This window comes from Cyprinus carpio, chromosome A3, assembly GCF_018340385.1.
Source record: "Cyprinus carpio isolate SPL01 chromosome A3, ASM1834038v1, whole genome shotgun sequence".
In the NCBI taxonomy this organism is placed as follows: Eukaryota; Metazoa; Chordata; class Actinopteri; order Cypriniformes; family Cyprinidae; genus Cyprinus; species Cyprinus carpio.
In genome coordinates this window covers 287706-306987 of record NC_056574.1, presented here as the reverse complement: position 1 = coordinate 306987, position 19282 = coordinate 287706, and the positions used below count along the sequence as shown (strand labels likewise).

General features: G+C 40.9%; 1 protein-coding gene across 1 annotated transcript in view; it reads right to left on the bottom strand.

Moving 5' to 3' along the window:
* Positions 1-951: 951 nt before the first annotated feature.
* LOC122135564 overlaps positions 952-19282 on the bottom strand; it is a 24999-nt gene continuing 6668 nt past the window's right edge. Inside the window, exons 3-5 of the mRNA XM_042715182.1 lie at positions 12396-12670; positions 2402-2822; positions 952-1360 (exon numbers count right to left, since the gene is read on the bottom strand). Of these exons, the coding sequence (XP_042571116.1) occupies positions 1352-1360; positions 2402-2822; positions 12396-12670 (705 nt within the window). The 3' untranslated portion in view covers positions 952-1351. The remainder of the gene's footprint in view (positions 1361-2401; positions 2823-12395; positions 12671-19282) is intronic.

Below are 19282 nucleotides of genomic sequence, written 5' to 3'. Positions count from 1 at the left end.
TTTCTTTCTCATCTGTTTACGTGCACGTAAGACAAAAACCGCTGTGTTTATGATGATATTCTGATGTAGTTTTTCTGTATATTGTTCGACAAAATATGAATGAAGTCAGTTTCGGCTCGGAACAACCTTTTCTACAGTGGAAATACACGGAACTGTCCGAGAACGGACACAAACCGGGAACCCGCATGTTCTGCGCCGCTTGTGCTTCATGTGCGCTGCACACAAACAGCGCGCAAATTCTTTCCGTTCCTGGACTTAATAGTTTTTAATCAAATTGAAATCAAATTGAAATGCGAACACAGGAATCGTTAAGCAGAATCGAAATGCAACGTGTCTTATAAAATACCCGGTTCTTGGAAATTTTCGATTACCCAATTTTCGATACCCAACCTAATCATGTCGGTACGCAAATGCGCTGTCAGAACTTATTTAACGTTACACAGCGGATGTTTTATTTTGGTCCCACATGCGGACCTGCGTACTACTTATGTGCACATAGTCAGTAAAAGTTGACGTCTCCCCGATTGCCCGCGAGCTTCTCCTCCTGTCTTTACGGTAATTTCTCTACTGTGCGACAGAGAGTCGATTTGTTATGACGCAATCGTTATCCTATTTTTACAAAAACTGTTTCTACGGGGCCATAATGTAACATAGAAGGTAATGGAGCCCTTTATACATTGTCATGTATCTTTAGAAATAAATAATAATGGACAAATGGAGTCTTTAAACGGCCTCAGATGTAAAGTTATTCGCTGTCAAAGTGACGCCAAAATGAAGGGAGTCAATGGGATGCTAACGCAAGTGAAGTTCTGCTACAAGATGGCAGCACGCGGCCGACTTCAACTTCCGGTCGACTTCCTTCCCCCCTGTATGTGCACCCCTGTTTATGATCCATTTAAAACACAGAGACCTACTGCTTTAAACATGTTGAACAACAAAATTCACCTCAGCTGTGAGATGTAGGGCAGACACTGAAGGAAACTCATCATTTCACTCTCTTCCTCTGAACATCCTCTCAGCTCTACTGGTTTCTTCTCTGTTTGGAGTTTCAGTACTTCCAGGAGGGACAGAGCTCTTTCTCTGTGAGAGATCTATGATCCAGACATCAGTTGACTGAAACACTGACTGTAATTCTGGAAGGAAACTCCTGCCTGTTTGAGTCTCATAGTCCTTCACATGTGAGCAAAGATCCAGCAGAAAAACACTCTGTTTAATTCTGTCAGTCTTTTCATGAGGAAAAGAGCTGTAGGTGCAGACTGATGATAACAGTGTCAGCATCTGCTCTCCTGTCTGTGTCTCAATCTCTGCTGCTTTAATGAAGAGACTCAGAAGAAATCTGCTTTGAACATTTTCACTGAATCTGTAACCAATTGGAAATGAGAAATGTGAATAAATAGAGATTTAACAGAACATCTTATAGACATGATGTGAGTGAATAATGCAAATTAATAAAGTGTATAATTTACTGTTTTCAGCTTACATTGTTTTATACACTTGAGACAGAGCATCAGATTATATTGTGAAGAAGGTGCTTTGCAGCACACTTCTTGGACATGATAAATGTTTTTTGATGTTAAAAAAAAAATTGATGACTCTTAACTTAGTAATAGTAAATGCACTATGGTGCACAATCAGTCTTTATTTATAGAGAGGTGAACAGATCCACAGTGCTCACAGTGAATAGTATATATAAAAAATAAAATAAAATATCACTACCAAGAGGAAAGGAACAAAAAATGAAGAAAAAATAAGTATTTATTTGCACAGATACACTTTATACTTCCAAATTAAAAGGTTCTTGACTCGCTTGGAGCACCAGAGTAGCACACTGGAAACAAATACTTAATTTTAATCAAAAATGGATAAACTGACACAAAATCAGCAGCTGACACTCTGAAATTAATCACAACAGTTTTGATGGGGAGAAATATGAACTTCCACAGCTTGCTAAAGTCACATGAACAGGTGACAGCTAACTGACAAAATATGTAACACTTTATAATAAATACATTTTTCCCCAAACCTACAGTATTTTTTTATAAGTATTTGACATTTTACATCATTTTTTCTTAATTCCTGGCATGTTTAGTGATTAAACAATGTTATATGGCCCGAAATGATCAATTTTGCAACAGTCGTGTACAGATTATTCATTTGTCATTTTGCAATGATTAAGTTTGCTTTGAAATAAATTTTCTTTGCAGTTTTTTTAATAGTTCTTGGTTTTGGTGGTGTTAAGTGATGTATTAAAATAATCACATTTTACCTTTTCATGAATTTATCGTTGCTGGTTGTAATAAAGTTCAATTAAGATTAATGGTTAAAAAAATAACACCATTAAAATCAATGCTTGGGTCTCTGAAGGTTAAATCAACAATTAAAAGCATGTAAGTTCAGGTACCTCAGCTGTGAGATGTAGGACAGACACTGAAGGAAAACTCATCACTTCACTCTCTTCCTCTGAACATCCTCTCAGCTTTACTGGTTTCTTCTTTGATTGGAATTCCAGTACTTCCAAGAGGACGAAGCTCTTTCTCTGTGAGAGATCTATGATCCAGACATCAGGTGACTGGAAAACTGACTGTAATGCTGGAAGGAAACTCCTGCCTGTTTGAGTCTCATAGTTCTTCACATGTGAGTAAAAATCCAGCAGGAAATCACTCTGTTTAATGTCAGTCCATTCATAAGGAAAAGAGCTGTAGGTGCAGACTGATGATAAAAGTTTCAGCATCTGCTCTCCTGTCTGTGTCTTAATCTCTGCTGCATAATTGAAGAGACCCAGAAGAAATCTGTTTTGAACAATTTCACTCAGATTAGAGAATCTGTAAAAAGAGATGAAAAATTAATATCACAACTTAATTGCTATTATGATGATGTACGGAACACAGTCAAATTCAGAGACGAGGTGGAGCAGGATCCAATTATAATGTACATTTATTAACAAAGATAAAGGTGTAAACTAAACTTAAAACTACAAATATGGCACAACAGTCAGGAAGTAACATCTCAGGTTGCGCATGTAACCATGGTTCCTCGAAGGAACGAGACCCAGCGTGAACCGCTCTGAATCACATGTGTAATCAGTCCAATAAAAGCATGTGCGGCGAAGCCAGCATTAGCCTCGAAAGGATGGAGCAAGCGCCAGCAGAGATGCCGGAAGTGTGGCACTGCGACGCAGCATTTCGTTCCTTCGAGGAACCATGGTTACATGCGTAACCTGAGACATTCCTCTTCAGGAACTCTAGCTGCGTCGGAGACGCTTTGGGGAACGAGAATGCCCACGCCGCCAGACTTGCAAATCTCTGCCTAGTTTTGGGAAACTGCACAGCTATGGTGAGAGAAACAGAAGGATGGAAGAGCCTGGAGTGGCTCGCATGTCTAGGCCATAAAACCTCACAAAGGTCAAGGGCGTGGACCAACCCGCAGCATCGCAGATGTCCCGCATAGAGACACCTGCTAGGAAGGCCTTGGAGGGGCCACACCTCTAGTGGAGTGAGCCTTGACCCTCAAGGGGGAGGGGAGGCCAGAGGACTCATAAGCCAAGGGAATGGCATCTACTATCCACCGACTGAGGGTCTGTTTAGTAGCTGGAAGACCTCTCTTAGGGGGACCATAGCAAACAAACAACTGGTCCGCCCTTCTCCACAGGGCAGCTCTGTGGACGTAGCACTGGACACATACAATTAAGCTTCTGCTGGTCTGGCTCCCTAAAGGGAGGAGGACTGAAGGCCTGGAGTACAATAGGCCGTGGTGTAGACGAGGGGACCTTGGGGACATACCCCACTCAAGGGGTAAAGAATGAGAAGGCGATCAGAAATCTCCTCAATTGGCTTAGGACGGGGCCACGGAAAGGGCCTGTAGGTCCCCAACTCTCTTGAGAGAAGATATCACTAACAGGAAAACAGTCTTTATAGTGAGAAGGCGATCAGAAATCTCCTCAATTGGCTCGAATGGAGGATTACAGAGAGCCTCTAACACCACAGCCAGGTCCCATGTGGGGACACGAGAACGTACTGGAGGCCTCAGCGCACCGTGGAGGAAACGTGTAATCAGGGGGGGTCTGCCCACTGACTGGCCACGGCACCATGAAGGATAAACATCTCTGTGGAGAAACGTTCCTGCAGGAACTCCAACACTGTACCAATCAGGCAGTTAACCATCCATGAACCCCAAAACTAAAACAATCAACCAAATAAATTACAGTTTCCTGCGGTCCCCCGCACCAAGAAGTGAAGAGCTTCCACTTTCAAGGCGTACAGTTTCCTCGTTGAGGGAGCTCTGGATTGGAGGATGGTCTCAACATCCCCGGTTGAGAGACCAGAAGCTACGAGTTGTGCCCCCTCAGAGGCCATACCCATAACTTCCACAGCTCCGGGCGGGGAAGGACTATAATGCCCTCCGCCTGTGAGAACTTCGTATACCTTAAGCAGACAACCCGCAGCCAACAAAACTATCAACTTAATTTAACCATACACTAAGTAGCCACTAAGCAGACCACAAGCAGATAACCAAAATGGAAACAGTAATCAGAACAGCTAGTTCGGTGCCCTGTAACAGCGGACCGGCAGGAGACAACCGAACTAACGTTTTCAAGAGACCTCCGCGGAGGTGGCGAACCTCTCAGCACCATTACGTTTCCGGGCGGTAAACTGAGAGTGGTGCTCGCAGGAGACCGCTGTGCCCTGTAACTCTGGCAGGGTTGGCAGACCGATCTCCTGAGGGCACTGAGGCCAGAAGAACACCCTTAAATGCGGTGTATCCCGCTGCACCCCAGAGGGGACTGCCTTCATAAGCCCTGTGACATTGATGTCAGTTCTTTTTGGCTGAGGACCTCTTAGCCTTAAGGACGGCCTGCAGATCCGGCTTAGGCTTAGAGGTCCCCAACCCAGACCGCCGCTTTGACCCACGGTCCCACTTGGACGGGGGAGCTCGTGAGGCGACGCTCTGTTTTTTTTGCGCTTCCCTGTATGAGGAGCTGGCACTCGGAGGAGGCTGCCCCCGCCCGGCAGCCTCTGGAATTAGTGAGCAACGCGGGGAGGAACTGCTGGAACGCCGCCGCTTGTTTGCGAGCCTCCTGGTACCTGTCGACAACGGCATTGACTGTGTCGCCGAACAGGCCCTAGGACACAAGCAGGGCGTCCATGAGGCAGACCCTGTACGGGCGGTCTCCTTGGTGGCATGGAGAGACAAATCAGCATCACACCCTATCTCCCATATCCATAGACCGCCCAATGGCACGGGCGGTCTCCTTGGTGGCATGGAGAGACAAATCAGCAGTCCTCCTGAGCTCCGTGATATCCTCGGATCTCACATGCTCTTGCTCATCTAATTCCTTCAGCAGGTCAGCCTGGTACGCCTGTAACACCACCATGGTGTGCAGACACCATGAGAAGATTTCAGAATTAGAGACATGCATCCAAAATTTACTTGAGGACAGTAAGAATGTGAGGGCTCTAGATACGGCTTTGGATGCGTCTAGCTCAGGGACTCCTGTACATTGTTCGGTTAAGGTAACAGGGCCTTTGCAGCAGGGCAACTGGGCGACTGTGAGGCGGCATAGTCGTGGGTCTAAACACACCACTCTTCTGTTCCAATCAAAACATCAAACAGGTTCTCCCCACTCAGTGAAGCACCCACTGAGAAATCTGATGAAAGTGCTCTAGTTATTGGCGATTCTATTGTACGGAACATGAAAATAGAGGACACCAGCCACCATAGTCCAATATTTACCGGGAGCCAGAGCGCCTGACATCTTAGCAAATTTAAAAATGCTGGCTAATGCTAAACGTAAATACAGTAAGATTGTTATTCATGCCAGCGCTAATGATGTTCAACTTCGCCAGTCAGAGATCACTAAAAATAACATTAAAGAGGTGTGTGAACTTGCAAGCATGATGTCAGACACTGTAATATGCTCTGGTCCCCTCCCTGCTTATCGTGGTGATGAGATGCATAGCAGATTGTCATCACTCAATGGCTGGATGTCTAAGTGGTGCCCGCAGAATAACATAGGTTTCATAGACAATTTGGACGAGCTTTTGGGGCAGACCTGACCTGTTGAAAAGAGATGGTTTTTCATCCCTCCTGGGGTGGTGCCGCTCTTCTCTCTAGAAATATGGCACATAGTCTTAGAGTTTGTACTTGACTAACTGGGGCCCAGGTCAGGAAGCAGACAGACTGGCTAAACCGACCGTCTGCTAGCCGCCTCGCGTCACAGAAGTCAGTTAATTCTCAGCACATAGAGACTCTTTCACCTAGTTATCACACTATAGATACTGTGTCTGTTCCCCGGGCTAGAAAATACAAAAAACGTCCAAACCAATCAATATACATTCCATTCCACTTAAAGCTTGGCTTATTGAATATCAGGTCCCTTTCTACGAAAGCACTTTAAAGCTTGGCTTATTGAATATCAGGTCCCTTTCTACGAAAGCACTTTTTGTAAATAATATGATCACTGATCATAATCTAGATGCACTCTGTTTGACAGAAACCTGGCTAAAACCTGATGATTACATCATTTTAAATGAGTCTACACCGCAAGATTACTGTTATAAACATGAGCCACATCCAAAAGGTAAAGGGGGAGGCGTTGCTTCAATTTATAACAATGTTTTCAGGATTTCTCAGAGGGCAGGCTTCAAGTATAACTCGTTTTGAAGTATTGGTGCTTAATATAACATTATCCAGAGAAACAAATGTTAATGATAAATCCCCTGTGATGTTTGTACTGGCTACTGTATACAGGCCACCAGGGCACCATACAGATTTTTATAAAGAGTTTGCGGATTTTACATCCGAGTTAGTGCTGGCTGCAGATAAAGTTTTAATTGTTGGTGATTTTAATATCCATGTTGATAATGAAAAAAGATGCATTGGGATCAGCCTTAAAGGACATTCTGAACTCTATTGGGGTTAGACAAACACTTCTCAGGACCTACTCATTGTCAAAATCATACTCTAGATTTAATACTGTCACATGGATTTGATGTTGATATTATGCAGCCAAGCGATGATATCTCAGATCATTATTTAGTTTTGTGCAAACTTCACATAGCTAAAACTGTAAATTCTACTTCTTGTTACAAGTGTGGTAGAATCATCACTTCTACCACAAAAGACAGCTTTGTAAGTAATCTTCCTGACATATCCCAATTCCTTAGCATATCCAAAACCTCAGAACAACTTGATGATGTAACAGAAAACTATGGACTGTCTCTTTTCTAGCATTTTAAATACAGTTGCTCCTTTACGCTTAAGGAAGGTTAAGGAAAACAGTCTGACACCGTGGTATAATGAGCACACTCGCACCCTAAAGAGAGCAGCCCGGAAAATGGAGCGCAGCTGGAGGAAAACAAAACTAGAGGTATTTCGTAGTATTGCTTGGAGGGAAAGTAACCTATCCTACAGAAAAGCATTAAAAAACTGCTAGATCTGATTACTTTTCGTATCTTTTAGAAGAAAACAAAAATAACCCCAGGTATGTATTCAATACAGTGGCTAAATTACCGAAAAATAAAGCATCAACAAATGTTGACATTTGCCAACATCACAGCAGTAATGACTTTATGAACTACTTTACTTCTAAAATCGATACTATTAGAGATACAATTTGTAACCATGCAGCCGTCAGCTACAGTATCACATCAGACAGTGCACTATAGATCCCCTGAGGAACAGTTGCACTCATTCTCTACTATAGGAGAGGAAGAATTGTATAAACTTATTAAATCATCTAAACCAACAACATGCATGTTAGACCCTATTCCATCTAAGCTCCTAAAAGAGGTGCTTCCAGAAGTCATAGATCCTCTTCTGACTATTATTAATTCCTCATTGTTATTAGGATATGTCCCAAAATCCTTCAAACTGGCTGTTATAAGCCTCTCATCAAAAAACAACACAACCTGACCCCAAAGATTCCAGTCAGGATTTAGACCGTACCAAACTACCTATTCTGTCCAAGATACTAGAAAAGGTAGTATCCTCACAATTATATTCCTACTTAGAGAAAAATGGCATCTGTGAGGATTTCCAGTCAGGATTTAGACCGTATCATAGTACTGAGAATGCTCTTATCAAATGACCTGCTCTTATCATCTGATCGTGGTTGTATCTCTCTATTAGTGCTATTGGATCTTAGTGCTGCGTTCGACACTATTGACCACATCATTCTTTTGCATAGACTAGAACACACTTTGTTGGCATTAATGGAAGTGCATTAGCATGGTTTAAATCGTACTTATATGACCGCCATCAATCGTAGCAGTGAATGAAGAGGTATCATATCGATCACAAGTGCAGTATGGAGTACCTCAAGGCTCAGTACTAGGGCCGTTACTCTTCACGCTTTACATGTTACCCTGGGAAATATCATCAGGAAACACGGTGTTAGCTTTTCACTGTTATGCTGATGATACTCAAATCTATACATCTAATAAGCCCGGCAAAACATACCAATTTGAAAAACTAACGGAATGCATAGTCGATATAAAAAACTGGATGACGATTAATTTCTTACTGTTAAACAGAGGTGTTAATTATAGGACCTAAAAGCTCTGCATGTAATAACCTAAAACGCTGTCTAAGACTTGATGGCTGCTCTGTCAATTCTTCGTCATCAGTTAGGAAAAGGTAGGTGTGCTATTTGATAGCAACCTTGCTTAGAAAGCCACATTTCTAGCATTTGTAAAAACTGCATTTTTTCCATCTTCAAAAATATATCTAAATTACGGCCTATGCTCTCAATGTCAAATGCAGAAATGTTAATCCATGCGTTTATGACCTCAAGGTTAGATTATTGTTATGCGCTATTTTGGTGGTTGTTCTGCACGCTTAGTAAACAAACTCCAGTTAGTCCAAAATGCAGCAGCTAGAGTTCTTACTAGAACCAGGAAGTATGATCATATTAGCCCGGTTCTGTCAACACTGCACTGGCTCCCTATCAAACATCGTATAGATTTTAAAATCTTGCTTATTACTTATAAAGCCCTGAATGGTTAGCACCTCAGTATTTGAACGAGCTCTTGTTACATTATAGTCCTCCACGTCCGCTCCGTTCTCAAAACTCTGGCAATTTGATAATACCTAGAATATCAAAGTCAACTGCGGGCGGCAAATCCTTTTCCTATTTAGCGCCCAAACCTCTGGAATAACCTACCTAACATTGTTCGGGAAGCAGACACACTCTTGCAGTTTAAATCTAGATTAAAGACCCATCTCTTTAACCTGGCTTACACATAACATACTAATACGCTTCTAATATCCAAATCCATTAAAGGAACCGGGAACACTTCCCATAACACCCGATGTACTTGCTACATCATTAGAAGAATGGCATCTACGCTCATATTAGTCTGTTTCTCTCTTATTCCGAGGTCACTATAGACACCATATCCAGTCTGTATCCAAGTCAGAGGGTCACTGCAGTCACCCGGATCCAGTACGCATCCAGACCAGATGGTGGATCAGCACCTAGACAGGACCTCTACAGCCCTGAAAGACAGCGGAGACCAGGACAACTAGAGCCCCAGAGACAGATCCCCTGTAAAGACCTTGTCTCAGATGACCACCGGGACAAGACCCACAGGAAACAGATGATTCTTCTGCACAATCTGACTTTGCTGCAGCCTGGAATTGAACTGCTGGTTTCGTCTGGTCAGAGGAGAACTGGCCCCCGACTGAGCTTGTGTCTCCCAAGGTTTTTTCTCCATTCTGTAACCGATGGAGTTTTGGTTACTTGACGCTTCGTCTCTGGCTTGCTTAGTTGGGGACACTTCATTTACAGCAATATCGTTGACTTGATTGCAAATTATGCACAGATACGATTTAAACTGAACTGAGCTGCATGATGACATCACTGAATTCAATGATGAACTGCCTTTAACTGTCATTTTGCATTATTGACACACTGTTTTCCTAATTGATGTTGTTCAGTTGCTTTGACGCAATCTTTTTTGTTTGTTTAAAGCTCTACATAAATAAAGGTGACTTGACTTGAGGGAACCAGCCTGACCGCTGCCGAGTACACTTTGCCACCAGCGCTGATGTTGTTCGCAGCGGCTTGGAGGGCAGTGCGGAGCCCTTTAAGGACGATGCCGCGCCGTGAGACAGATAGCTCGCGAGCGTCTGCTCCACCCGCGGCATCGCCTTATAACCGCGATCAATCATTTCCGCTACGTTGCCGTAATAATCAGAAGCGGGAATGAAGAGGCGGGCCAAGAATGGTTTCGCCCATGATTTACACACACCTCGGTGTGCAAATCGAGAAAAAAAAAACGGCAGGCTCCGGTGTGGAGGGTGGCGGCTTAGTTCGCAGAAAGCGTTCATCCAACTTGCTTTTCTGCGGTTCAGCCTTTTTCTCGGCGGGCCAATCGATGTTCAACTTGACCACGGCGCGAGTAACCACCTCCAACAGCTCCTCAACTACTGGGGCGATTGAGGGGGCAAGTCCTCGTCGACGCCCACCACGTCAACCTCCTCGGAGGAAGACAGGTGAAGCATCGAGCCTGCTCCCTGGGGGGGAAGTAGCGGCGGAGCGCGCTTCCGATCCCTGAGAGCGGGGCACTGGATCTGGCAGGTGAGGAAAAAGATAGGGACTCGCCCGTCTCCATTCCTCTGCCAAATCCAACGGCAAACCCCACGGTACGCGAGATGATCGACCGCTCTGCCTCGACGGACAAGCGGCGGGATCAACGCCGCGGGGAACACTGGCGAAGGCTCCTCAGCAAAGAGAGCCTTCCTGGAGCGGAGAACATGCAGGACAAGCCGTGCTCGCAATGTGGACAGTCGGCTCTCTCTACTAAGAGTCTCAATAAGATTGACACAACAGTAATTCTGTACAGACACACACCAGAGCACTTGCTGAAGACAGAAGGTAAATGCCGGCTTCACCGCACGTGCTTTTAAGCTTCCTGGTCTCTGAACGTCACCTGCCTATGACGTCTCGCCCATCCATTGGACTGATTACACACGTGATTCAGAGCGGTTCACACAGCTCGAGTTCCTGAAGAGGAACTTAAAGTCTACACACAAGACAGGTTACTGTGAAGAGTGGGGCGGGGGCCGATGTGGAGGGAAGGAGTGATTTGCCGGGGGGATGGACAAACTCGCTGCCGGCCGCCTGGGATGTGGACAGAAGGTGTCCATGAGGGAGCGGAGGAGTCACTGCCATTCGCCCGAGGCCAGAGCCTGCTGCTATTCATCTGCCATGATGGGGATGAGCAGGGAAGGGGGACTCCTGCCGGCTGCCCAAAATCCAAAGGAGCCGTCGCCATCACCGGGCGGCAGAGGAGTGTCATGCCATCCACCGAGGGCTATCCAGTGCCAGGCATCACGGAAGAGTTTACCCAGCTGGTGGAGGGCTGAGTCCCACAGGAACCGGAACAAGAAATAATTATTTTTTTTTTTTTTTACATTTAAACAAAACTTTGATAATAAAATAAACAAAAAAGAGCATGATAGCCCCTCGCGGAACGACTGTCGCACACAAACAAAAATCAATCCTCAAAATAAAATCCAGGCCTGGTCCTCTCTCATCTTGCACTGTAGTCGCTCCTCCTTTTATCCTTCCGGAGCTCCTGCGTGGGACTCGAGACCGGAGAGTGGCGCCGGTGTCGTGCATTAACATTTACTCCACCGGCCTCACTCCATTCCCACTGCTCTCGGCCCCGCCCCTCTCCTCACAGTAAACGTAACAAATGTCACAAAATAAAACTGTTTTGTTTTATGTTTTCAGCACAAAGTGTTGTAGATACTCGAGACAAAGAATCAGACCCTGAAATATCAGTAAGAATTTACAGCACTGATAAGTGTAGAAATATTTAATATTGGAATCAGATTTGGAAGTTTCATGAGACCAAGCATAGCTGAAGTGCAAATCATCTGAATAAGGTAAATAAGAATACTTAATTTTATCAAAAATGAATTAAACTGACTCACAGTTGGTAGCTGACACTCTGAAAATTAGATCACAACAACAGTTTTGGTAGGGAAAAAGTCACATTTAATAGATGCCAGCTGGCTGACAAAATAAGTTAATCATTTTATAATCAATACATTTCAGTCGTGACAACTCTGCCATATTCATTAACATGCCAAAACTGCTCAATGTCAATGTTTTCATGAATTTTATCTTTACTTGTTGTAATATAGTATTTTTCATATAATCTACATGTGTGCATTGAGTTGTTTAATTCAAAACTTTCACTTGATGTATTGATTTTTTTTATGTTATTCCAAAAGAATACCTCAATTAACAATATGTAAATAAAATAATTTTATCATCAATGGTGTCATAAAAACGTGTTTTATGGTGAAAAAAAAAACATCATGAATATCAATGTTTGGGTCTGTGAGGATTAAATCAATGATTAAATGCATGTAAGTGCAGGTACCTCAGCTGTGAGATGTAGGGCAGACACTGAAGAAAACTCATCATTTCACTCTCTTCCTCTGAACATCCTCTCAGCTCTACTGGATTCTTCTTTGATTGGAGTTTCAGTACTTCCAGGAGGATGGGGATCTTTCTCTGTGAGAGATCTATGATCCAGACAGCAGGTGACTGGAAAACTGACTGTAATGCTGGAAGGAAACTCCTGCCTGTTTGAGTCTCATAGTTCTTCACATGTGAGTAAAGATCCAGCAGATAATCACTCTGTAATTCGTCAGTCTTTTCATAAGGAAAAGAGCTGTAGGTGCAAACTGATGATAACAGTTTCAGCATCTGCTCTACTGTCTGTGTCTCAATCTCTGCTGCTTTAATGAAGAGACTCAGATGAAATCTGCTTTGAACAATTTTACTTCGATTAGAGAATCTGAAATTTGAAAGTGAATAAACAGATATAACAACTTATTATAGATATTTCCTAAATAATGTAAAGTAATAATAAACAGTGTGTTGTTTCCCGTTTTAGACACTTGAAACAGTGTCAAATTATATGAAATATCACAAATTTACAATTCTGATAAATGTTTACTACTGGAATCAGATACAACATAGACTAACATTAAATGCATGTCTTGTTTTTGAAGGCACAGTAATATTTGAAGTTTCATGAGATCAAGCATCGCAGAAGTGCAGCAACTGAATATTAAATACTTAATTTTAATCAAAAATGAATCACAACAGTTTTGATGGGGAGAAATATGAACTTCCACAGCTTGCTAAAGTCACATGAACAGGTGACAGCTAACTGACAAAATACATAAAAATATAATAAATACATTTTTACACAAATCTACAGTATTTTGTAAGTATTTGACATGTTACATTATTAATTCCTGGCATGTTTAGTTATTGAACAATGTTATATGGCCCTGAATTGATCAATTTGCACACATTTTAAGACCATTTTTCTAAGCGGTCAAACTTTATTTATTAAATTGTATAAATTGTTATTCAATTAAATTGTATAAAAATACTACATCCACAGCCCACTGTGTGGTTTTTATTCTTTTGAATTTACCAAACATCAAACAATTGCGAAAACTTAAACAATTAATGGAGAAAATTTACATTTCAGAATGTAAGTGACAAAAGGATCACGACACTATTCAGTTTACAATTTGTGCACACATTATTCACCTGTTATTTTATGATGATTAGGGTCTGTTTTGAATGAATTTCTATTGTAGTTTTTTTTAATAGTATCATTTCCTTCCATGTCATTCCAAACCTGCATTTCCTTCCATGTCATTCCAAACCTGTTAATTACTCATCCTCATGTTGTTCCACACCCTAAGAACTTCATCTTCGGAACACAAATGAAGATTTTTTTGATGACAGAATGCTTTCAGATTTCCTTCCACTGACTGCCTTTGTGACTACAACTTTGATGCTTCAAAAACTTCATAAAAGAGATCGGAAGACTAATCCATATGAATCGAGCGGTTTAATCCAAATTTTTTTAAAAGAATTGATCGTTTTTTTATGATGAACAGATTTACTTTAGGCATTTACTCGAATGTAAACACTGATCAGTGAAACATAAGCAGCAGCTCAACCGAACCTGAATAACACACAAGAGCTGCGTCCAAAATGTACTATGTACTATGTACTCATACACTATGTACTTATGCACTATGTACTCAACCATGTAGTAGTGTATGAATTATATAAGGTTATTTTGTCATTCATAATCGAGTTTGATAGCCTCTCCCCTCTTTGTTACATAATTAAAGCTGCGACAGTTGAGTGTAGACATGTGCGGTATTCGGTAATGTATATCACAGTAATGAATATGCACAATATTGTTATCGTGGGCACTTCTAAATACCATGAATAATTATACATTACAAATTATTCAGAATTTGGGATGCATAAGAATACTTTTCCCATTAACTGGTCAAAATGAACAACACACGCTGTATGCTGCTTGAAAGAGGCGTGTGCCGCTCTGATGTTAACAAGCACGCATGAGAAGCACACAGCTGTGAGAGATGCTTTGAATGAAAGCACATTCACTCTCTGACAGCAGATGGCGCTAAAACTGCAGAAAATGCAGCCCTTACCCTGGAAACCCCATAAATAAAGCAGCTGCTTTTTTTGTAAAAAATATTTAAATAATTTTAAATAGCCATTCAGATTTGTATATTCCCTATGGTGTTTATTACAGAGCCAACTACTGAAATATTTAGACTTAATAGGCTATTTATTTTCAAACTTTTTTTTTTTCACTTAAATCTGGTCTACAACACGCCCTAGATATTGTTTGAAAGTGTTTTGATTCTTTATTGTTCATTCACACTTTTACATTAGGGCTTCATTAGTTAATAATAAACTGCCAATGGAAAAAATTCTTCTGAACATTCATAAATCTTAGGTATTCAAATATTTAATATCACGTTGTTTAAAATCGAAAGTTGCAACTGTGTTATTTAATGAGCTAACATGACCTTAGACTTGTGTTTTTAACAAAGATGAATAACTTCTGTAGCAAATGTAGCTACAGGATGTAGTGAATGTTAAAGCATTAACTAAGGTTAATTAATCAGATCTATTGTAAAGTGATACCTATGGGTCTTTATAGTTCTTTTGCACTTTAATCTGTGCAAAACTTTTAACTTTATATATTTTTCTGTATTGCTTTATTGTATTTAAATGTTCAGTTATTTTTGTTATAAGAAAAAAGTTATTAAACCTGTTTTACTGTATTATTTTCAACTAAATTTCAATACTGTGATAATACGGTATCTACTGTGATAAAAGCATCACCAATTAAACGCAACAGGAAAATTTGATACCGGCATATCCCTAGTTGAGTGCATGAAGTGTCCAACATTCCGCACTTTGTTTTTTCGGTTATTTAAGTGCATATCTTTTGGGTGTTTAAAGTGCACTTTTTCTTTTTGGAATTTTCAGTGTGAACGCACTATTCACACTATTTATACTACAAAACGTCATAGCATAGAAGTACGTGTGACAATTTGGGACACACCTAAGAACTAGCCTCTTCCAGAAGCTCAAACGTTTTGCATGACACACGTGAATGAACCTCATTTGTTATGCAACGTTTGAGCTTCCGGAAGAGGTTTGTCCTTGTGTGTTATTCAAGTTCGGTTGAGCTTCTTGTTATGTTCGCTGATCAGTGTTTACCTGTGAGTAAAAATCCTAAATTAAATCTGTTCGACCATAACAAGCGATTGATTATATTCAGAAAATTTGAACTAAACTGCTTGATTCAGATGGATTAGTTTTTCCGATCTTTTTTCCGATCTTTTTATGAAGTTTTTGAAGCATCAAAGTGGTAGTCACAAAGGCAGTATATGGAAGGAAATCTGACAGCATTCTGTCATAAAAAAGATCTTAATTTGTGTTCCAAAGATGAACGAAAGTCTTACGGGTTTGGAACGACATGAGGGTGAGTAATTAATGACAGAATTTTAATCTTGGGGTGAACTAACCCTTTAATCTATTGAAAATCACATTTCTTTCCTCTTCATGAATTTATCCTTACTGGTTGCAACATTATATTCCTCATATACAATTGTGCATTGAATTGTATTGTGGATTTAAAACTTTCATTTGTTGTATTACAAAAAACAGCATTGCAATCGTGTAATGTTTTTCTAACCCCATTCCAAAAAATGCTAACTTTTTTAACATCATCTATGTCTCCCTAAAAATGATATTAATGGTCAAAATAATACATTGTGAATTTCAATGTTTGGGTCTGTGAGGATTAAATCAATGATTAAATGCATGTAAGTTCAGGTACCTCAGCTGTGAGATGTAGGGCAGACACGGAAGGAAAACTCATCACTTCACTCTCTTCCTCCCTGAACATCTCTCAGCTTTACTGGTTTTTCTTCTTTGTTTGGAGTTTCAGTACTTCCAGGAGGACGGAGCTCTTTCTCTGTGAGAGATCTATGATCCAGACATCAGGTGACTGAAACACTGACTGTAATCCTGGAAGGAGACTCCTGCCTGTTTGAGTCTCATAGTTCTTCACATGTGAGCAAAGATCCAGCAGGAAATCAACCTGTTTAATTATGTCAGTGCTTTTATAAGGAAAAGAGCTGTAGGTGCAGACTGATGATAACAGTTTCAGCATCTGCTCTCCTGTCTGTGTCTCAGTCTCTGCTGCTTTAATGAAGAGACTCAGAAGAAATCTGCTTTCAACACTTTTAATGAATCTGTAACAAAATGGAAATGAGAAATGTGAATAAAGAGATATTTAAAGGGGTAATATGATGCAAGTTCAATTTTTCCTTTCTCTTTGGAGTGTTACAAGCTCTTGGTGCATGAAGAAGATCTGTAAAGAGGCAAAGACTAAAATCTCAAATCCAAAAAAATATTCTTTATCAAAGTTAAGACTCTGCCACACCCCCCTAAAATGCCCCCACATCTCTACGTCACTATGTGGAAATAGTTGCGTAATGCCGCCCAAATATTCAAGCAAAGAAAAGGCGGCGTGGTTTCAGTAACCGCAGTTAGTGTTGAAGCAGCCATGTCAGGGAGATAGGCCTACTGTGTGTTTCTAGGTGAAAGCAAAAATCACTTTATTTGGCCTTCCGAAAGTTTATGCATTTAGGAATCTTTAAGATTACTTACTACAGAACAGCAAGGCATTTTATGGAGGTAAAGCGCACGGGTGCACTTGAGAGTTTTTCAGTGTCACTACAAAAGTGTTGGTAACCAAACTCTTGTGGGTCCCTGTTGACATCCAAAGCATGTTAAACGTGTGTGTGTGTGTGTGTGTGTGAAAGAGAGAGAGAGAAAGAGTGAGACAGGGTCACACAGTGGAGTCAGCTGTTTTAACCGTCTGTGGGCTTGTGCATTGAAAACACATACAAGCATCATCACTGTGTCTGTCACGCGGACTCTGTTCCCCTTTCTTGAACTGATGGTAAAAACTAAGAAGTTTTCAGTAGCCAGATCCTTCTTCTACGCAGCCATGATGTTGTAATTGATGCAGTATGTGGTCTGGCATTGTCATGTTGGAAAATGCAAGGTCTTCCCTGAAAGATACGACATCTGGATGGGAGCATATGTTGTTCCAGAACTTGGATATACCTTTCAGCATTGATGGTGCCTTTCCATATGTGTAAGCTGGCCCATGTCATTCTCTGAATCTTTGGATGATATTATGCACTGTAGATGATGATAACTTCAAACTCTTTGCAATTTTTCTCTGAGAAACTCCTTTCTGATATTTGCTCCACTATTTTTCCTCCGCAGCATTGGGGGAATTGGTGATCCTCTGCCCATCTTGACTTCTGAGAGACACTGCCACTCTGAGAGGCTCTTTTTATACCCAATCATGTTGACAATTGACATAATAAGTTGCAAATTGGTCCTCCAGCTGTTCCTTATATGTACATATAACTTTTCCGGCCTCTTATTGCTACCTGTCCCAACTTTTTTTGGAATGTGTAGCTCTCATGAAATCCAAAATGAGCCATTATTTGGCATGACATTTCAAAATGTCTATCACTTTCAACATTTGATATGTTATCTATATTCTATTGTGAATAAAATGTAAGTTTATGAGATTTGTAAATTATTTCCATTCCTTTTTTACTCACAATTTGTACAGTGTCCCAACTTTCTTTGGAATCGGGTTTGTACATTTATTTTGAAAGATGAAGCTCAGGATTAGGGAAAGGGGCGTTACATTTCCGGCGAGTGCTTGCCGTGTTCAGCCAGTCACAATGCATTGGGTCAGTTGGCCAATCAGAGCTGACTGCGCTTGTCAGAAGGACGGACTTTGTAGAAAACAACGCGTTTGAGAGAGGCGGGGCATAGAGAACCTACAATAATGTACAGTATTTGAAAAGCATCATATGACCCCTTTAAACAGAACATGTTATAGACATGATGTGAGTAAATAATGCAAATTGATAAAGTGTATTAATTTCCTGTTTTCAGCTCACATTGTTTTATACACTTGAGACAGAGCATCAAATTATATTGTGAATAAGTGCTTTGCAGCAAATTTTGGTAAAAGTGTGTATTTTTATTAGAATTTTTAATATTTCACTCTCATTTCCTTTAAGACATCTATTTTCCACTAGTGACACAAAATAGTGACACTTGGGACCTTAAGGACAAAAACTCCCCATTGAAACCCATTAAAACTGCAATTTTTAAACCCAGGACAATTTAACTACAAAATTATGCAATGTTTGTTAATAGGCTTTAAATTAGTGATGGCTCGTTCTTGACCGATTCGTTCATTTTGAACAAATCTTTAATGTGACTCGAGATGAACGAGTCGTCTCGGGGAGTGATTCGTTCAGTCGCACATGCGCAATATTTCTACGGGTTCTGTACTGAAATTAGTTTACCTGTTTCGAGTCTTAGGGTTTTTCGAGTCATTCATAGAGCCCAGCATGGACCTCAAATTAAGGCCCTAGCCCGGGCCCGTGTCCAACAGCTTATCAGAATTACCAGCCCGACCTGAGCCCGTCTTTTTTGCCCCTTCTCCCTAAACAGTTTATACTACTGTTTTCAGCTATTAAACTAGCTCAGTTTTGTATGTAATAGCAAGTGATTAATATTTCGTCTCTTTTTTTATTATTAAGATAATTTAGAAAAATGTTTGGAGCATTTTTTGTTCGTTAAATATAAGTTGTAATACGACCCAAGCGGCCAGAGGCACAGTGAGCCTATGTTTGATCAATTTAGCCTTCTCAAATCATCACGACTTGCCTAAAATAAAATCTATAAATATAAAACGGTTCAAGCATATAACAATGTTTAAACATTAAACCTAGATAAATGTGCGCTCTATACAATAGTTTGTGCGGAGATGTTTTGCAGGACATGGAGATGCCAGCG